At 48.5% G+C, this 5,329-nt stretch overlaps 1 protein-coding gene across 2 annotated transcripts in view; it reads left to right on the top strand.

Annotated features, from left to right (window-relative positions):
* The first annotated feature begins 909 nt into the window (after positions 1-909).
* Positions 910-5,329, top strand: part of bop1 (BOP1 ribosomal biogenesis factor) — an 8,162-nt gene continuing 3,742 nt past the window's right edge. The window contains exons 1-5 of one of the 2 annotated variants that reach the window (XM_046059232.1): positions 910-1,314; positions 2,481-2,686; positions 2,934-3,011; positions 4,521-4,675; positions 4,761-4,878. In XM_046059232.1, coding sequence (XP_045915188.1) covers positions 1,191-1,314; positions 2,481-2,686; positions 2,934-3,011; positions 4,521-4,675; positions 4,761-4,878 — 681 coding nt within the window. In that variant the 5' untranslated portion in view covers positions 910-1,190. Of the gene's footprint in view, positions 1,335-2,480; positions 2,687-2,933; positions 3,012-4,520; positions 4,676-4,760; positions 4,879-5,329 lie in introns of both variants that reach the window. The other variant, XM_046059231.1, reaches the window with a different exon arrangement.

Genomic DNA, 5,329 nt, shown 5'->3' with positions numbered 1-5,329 from the left:
TTCACTTCTCTTTTTCACTTCCACCCTTCACTTCTACCCTTCACTTCTCTCCTTCACTTCTCTTTTTCACTTCCACCCTTCACTTCTCTCCTTCACTTATCTCCTTCACTTCTCTCCTTCACTTCCACCCTTCACTTCTCTCCTTCACTTCTCTCCTTCACTTCTCTCCTTCACTTCTCTCCTTCACTTCTCTCCTTCACTTCTACCCTTCACTTCTACCCTTCACTTCTCTCCTTCACTTATCTCCTTCACTTCTACCCTTCACTTCTCTCCTTCACTTCTCTCCTTCACTTATCTCCTTCACTTCTCTCCTTCACTTCCACCCTTCACTTCTCTCCTTCACTTCCACCCTTCACTTCTCTCCTTCACTTCTCTCCTTCACTTCTACCCTTCACTTCTCTCCTTCACTTCCACCCTTCACTTCTCTCCTTCACTTCTACCCTTCACTTCTCTCCTTCACTTCTCTCCTTCACTTCTACCCTTCACTTCTCTCCTTCACTTCTCTCCTTCACTTCTCTCTGCCTACATGTGGTCGTTGACATTGGCCAGGAGCAGGAGGGAGAGGAGGAGCAGGAGGAGCAGGAGGAGGAGGGAGAGGAGGAGGATCAGGAGCAGGAGGAGCAGGGAGAGGAGGAGGAGCAGGAGGAGGAGGAGGAGGAGGAGGGAGAGGAGCACGAGAACAGTGAGGAATAAAACATGTTTCTGTTGTCATGTGAACGGTTTCTGGGGGCGGGAACAGCGGGGAGTTCAATCTCAAAACGTTTTGCAGCGGTTTGCAACGTTTTCAGACTGAACGGCATGTTTCCTTGAAACGTTGCGCAACGTTCTGCAACGGGCTTCGGGGTGTGTTTGCTCCCGTTTGGTGGGCGTGTCTCATGTGTTACCCAATCAACTGCAACAAGTTTGTAAACACAACGGCGTTAAAAAGCCAGGAAAATGCAGTAAACACCAGGGTGTCCAGGGGACCACTGTTTCCGTTGAAAAAAACGTTTTGCTTTTGAGTGGGAAGCTTCATTTGACCTGAAAATAGGACGTTAACTGGCCGAGAAGTTGTGGATTTGTGTTTAGAGTTTCGAGAAAAGAGTCATCATTTCAAGAAAAACTGTAACATGACCACAAGATGGCGCCCGCAGGAAACCGTCCAGCTGTGACGTGTGACCTTTAACCCTCCAGGTCCCACGTGCTGTGTGATGGAGGAGAGCAGCAGCGGAGACATGCGGAGCATCGAGCCCAGCAAAGAGTCGACGAAAGTCCGACGGAAAAGTGTAAAGAAGAGGAGTCAGGAGGAGCCGGAGGAGCCGGAGGAGCAGGAGGAACAGGAGGAGCAGGAGGAGGTGAGCCTCTGGCAGGAGAGGAGTTCACCGGTTAACTGGGGAGAAGCTGGCGGCTAACTGTTAGCATGCTAACAGGATTGCTGAGAGAGAGAAATGCTGCTCAAACTGAGCCACTGACTGCGTGATGGTTCAGAGAGGTGGGCCGAACCGGAGAGGAGTCCAGACCGAGTCCAGACCGAGTCCAGCTGCCCATCACAGGAGGGTTTAAAGCTTCAAGAGAAGTAGAGCAGTTTAAAACGGACAGATTCTGAATGGAGTTCTACGCGGAGACACCGCGTTGTCGGTCAGGTTATTTCTCCTGGAAATAAACATGCTAATCTTTGCTAAAGCTGGTTAGTAGATACTGTCATCAGTGTTTTTGGATAGATACACACAACAGTTACCGTAATACGGTTTCTATTAACTGCTAGCTTTTACTGGCTGCTGAGCTGAGACCGACTCGCACCAAACTCCATTCAGAATCTTTCCATTTTAAACCCCTTTGCTCTTCTTCAGAGCTCCTCTGTGGGCTCTGTCCTCTCCTTGATTCTTTCTCAAACTAATGTTAACAGAGATCAGCTGAGACTACTCCAACAGTTATTTAATTAAAGTAATAAATGTTTAAAGGAGAAGCACCGCAGTTTAAAACGCTCATAATCTGAATGGAGTTCTGGTGGTTCGGATACATGTCAGTTTCCTCTTAATCAACTTTAATCTTAGCTGAAGTCAGCTAATGTTTCACTGTATTCAACAGTGTTAATAGATCTGATCAGCTGACCGTGTAAACATCAAACCCACCGCTAACAACAGTGTAGCATGTTAGCCAGCTAGCATGTTAGCCCAGCTGTTCATTTCAGGACATTCTTTATGAGCTCACAGATGCTGCCAGGACAGACTCACACCAAACTCCAGTCAGAATCTGACGGGTTTAAGATCAAATTATGTTAATTTGACAGGTTTTGCAATGAGTCATGGTTTTAGTGGGAATGGTAATTTCTGCATTTCAACTGAAAATAATGTAAATATGTTGATGTGATTGTTTGTGGGGTCTGAACCCAGCCAGCATGTTCCCTCTCGTCTGGAGAGATCAGCGCTGCTAAAATCAGCAGGTTTTTGTATGGAGTTTGGTGTGGGCTTCTGCAGTTTGAATCTGTGTTTGTTCTCTTCAGATCTTCGACTTCAACAAGAAACCTGCTGAGGAGGAGGAGGAGGATGAAGATCTGTCGGACAGCGAGGACAGCGTCTACTCTGGACTGGAGGATTCTGGGAGTGAAAGTGAGGATGAGGAAGACGGTGAGGAGGAAGAGGAGGGATCAGATGATGATGACGATGATGGTGAAGATCTGAAGACGGGAACAGAGCAGACTCAGCAGGTAGTTTAACCTGCGTGTTAGTCTGACAGCTGATTGGCTGATGCTGACCCGCCTGTTCAGCAGTGTAGAACGTGAGGAGCCTGCTGTGTTCTCCTGTAGAACGACACCTATTCAATTCAATTCAATTTTTTCAATTTTATTTATATAGCGCCAAATCACAACAACAGTTATCTCACAGCGCTTTTCATAAAAGAGCAGGTCTAGACCGAACTCTGTGATGTTGACCTGTGTTCTGTTACACCTGCAGATAGAGGAGCAGCAGGAGGCAGGAGCGAGAAAAGAAAATCAAGAAGATGAGTACGAGCGCGACTCTTCAGATGAGGAGGTGAGACCAGTTTGTTCTTCTGGGTTCTCTTGTCGGGGAATCAGTTGTAACGTTCTGTTTGAGTGTCTGACAGTAAGAGTAACGTTCTACCGGCCTGGATTAGGCGTGTTTGATCTGGGTCAGTGTTCTGTCAGGTTTTCCAACATCCTGAACATCAATGTTACAACAGAAACTCTCGATCTCAGTCTTGATGACAGAGGAGTGTCTCCGGCGGTGAAACGATGCCTCAGTAACTGAAAGGCCCGACGATGCGTCACACATTACAAAACGCGCAGAGTCAAAATCCCCAAACACCTCCTGGTCCACAAATACAAAACACGATCTACAAGTGAGGGGCAACAACTGATCAACGTAGTCGACTATTGAATTTGTTGCCACCGTTTCGTTCATAATGTCATCGGGTTGAAACGACAGCATGAGCTTGACGGAGTGACGTGATGCGAACAGTAAAACCACAGAACGTTAGCGCTGCAGTAACACCTTCACTACCGAAAACCTCCAGAGTGTGGCAGCACTTCACTCAGACAGAAAGGTCGTGCGCTCTCCTGGAAACGAGAGGAGGCGCGTAACGCTGTGTCTCTGTGGACGATGAAGACTCGTCTCCGTAAGCCAGTTAGCGAGCTAGCTTCACGTTAAAGTCGTGTTACCTCACGTTATGAGCTGAAACGTTTGATTGTTACAGTAATGGCGCTGAGAGTAGCACATAGTTATGATACACCACGGCCGCGTTCATGTTCCAGATGTGCCCTGACTTCATAAATGATGCGTGCAGTCGATTTTGATAAATATATAAATAAATGGAAGTGTGGACTTTCTCATATTATAATCTGAAACTTCTTCTCCACCCGTGCTCATAATAATAATAATTCCTTCATCAGCGTGTCGGAGGAAGCGGCAGTGTGCGCTCTGATACTGTGATGGTCAGACTGATTTACTGCCTGTCCGTTCTGAATACTACAGAAGGTAAAGAGTTTACGCATTAATTGCATATGAAATCGCAGTATTGGTAAAAGAAATTACAGTTAGATTATTTTCTGTAATTTACCGTTCAGCCCCGGCAGACAGCAGATCTCAGAGGAACTTTCAGTCGCTGCAGCAGAAACGTTCATTCAAAGACGTGTTTGTGAGATCAGGATTCTTTTTAGTGTCTCGCCGGTTAATTAGCACGTACCTTTAACAACCGCAAGTTTAATTTAAAAGCTGATGAGAGGCAGTCTGAGCGTGAGCCTCCTGTTCTGTGCAGTCCAAGCTGAGTGCGCTAACCTCGTTAGCATGTCCTTATTAGCTTCTCACATGCTTGCTAATAACCTATTTCTCCGACGTGCGCAGCTTTGTGTTAAGAACGTGCATAAAGTGACTTCTCAGCGTTAGTTTTTCTATAAACACGCGGCTCCGTCTCAGTGTGTCTGAGAGCGAGCGGACGTGCTGAATCAGTGAAGTATGATATCGCTCAGGTTAGATAGAAAGTGGCGAGGTGAGTAAACGCCGTCCTCTGACGCTCTGCTGCAGGACATCAGGAACACGGTGGGGAACATTCCCATGGAGTGGTACAAAGACTTCCCGCACATCGGCTACGACCTGGACGGGAAGAAGATCTACAAACCAATCAGGAACAAGGACGAGCTGGACGACTTCCTGGACAAAATGGAGAACCCAGAATACTGGTGAGCCTGCTTGCGTGGTGCTAGTTCCCCCATTGGTTTAGAGAGGGAATGCTAATGATGCTAACAGCGTTCTGTTTGTCTGCAGGAGAACGGTCCACGACAAGAAGACAGGAAGTGACATCGTGCTGTCGGACGAGCAGGTGGAGCTGGTGAACCGCCTGCAGAAAGGCCAGTTTGGAGACGTCAACTTCAACGAATACCAGGTACGCTCAGGCTCCACCCAGAGATCCAGCAGAGGAAGGAGTTCAGACCGAGGAGCGCGATGGCGCCCCCCCAGACCCCCCAGCTCCAGACCCTATAGACCCCCCAGCTCCAGACCCTATAGACCCCCCAGCTCCAGACCCTATAGACCCCCCAGCTCCAGACAAACACAGACCCCCCAGCTGCAGACAAACACAGACTCCCCAGCTCCAGACCCTATAGACTCCCCAGCTCCAGACCCTATAGACTCCCCAGCTCCAGACCCTATAGACTCCCCAGCTCCAGACCCTATAGACTCCCCAGCTCCAGACCCTATAGACTCCCCAGCTCCAGACCCTACAGACTCCCCAGCTCCAGACTCCCCAGCTCCAGACCCTACAGACTCCACAGCTCCAGACTCCCCAGCTCCAGACCCTATAGACCCCCCAGCTCCAGACAAACACAGACCCCCCC

The sequence above is a fragment of the Micropterus dolomieu genome, linkage group LG09 (assembly GCF_021292245.1).
Source record: "Micropterus dolomieu isolate WLL.071019.BEF.003 ecotype Adirondacks linkage group LG09, ASM2129224v1, whole genome shotgun sequence".
Taxonomy (NCBI): domain Eukaryota; kingdom Metazoa; phylum Chordata; class Actinopteri; order Centrarchiformes; family Centrarchidae; genus Micropterus; species Micropterus dolomieu.
This window is presented reverse-complemented; position numbering and strand designations above follow the sequence as displayed.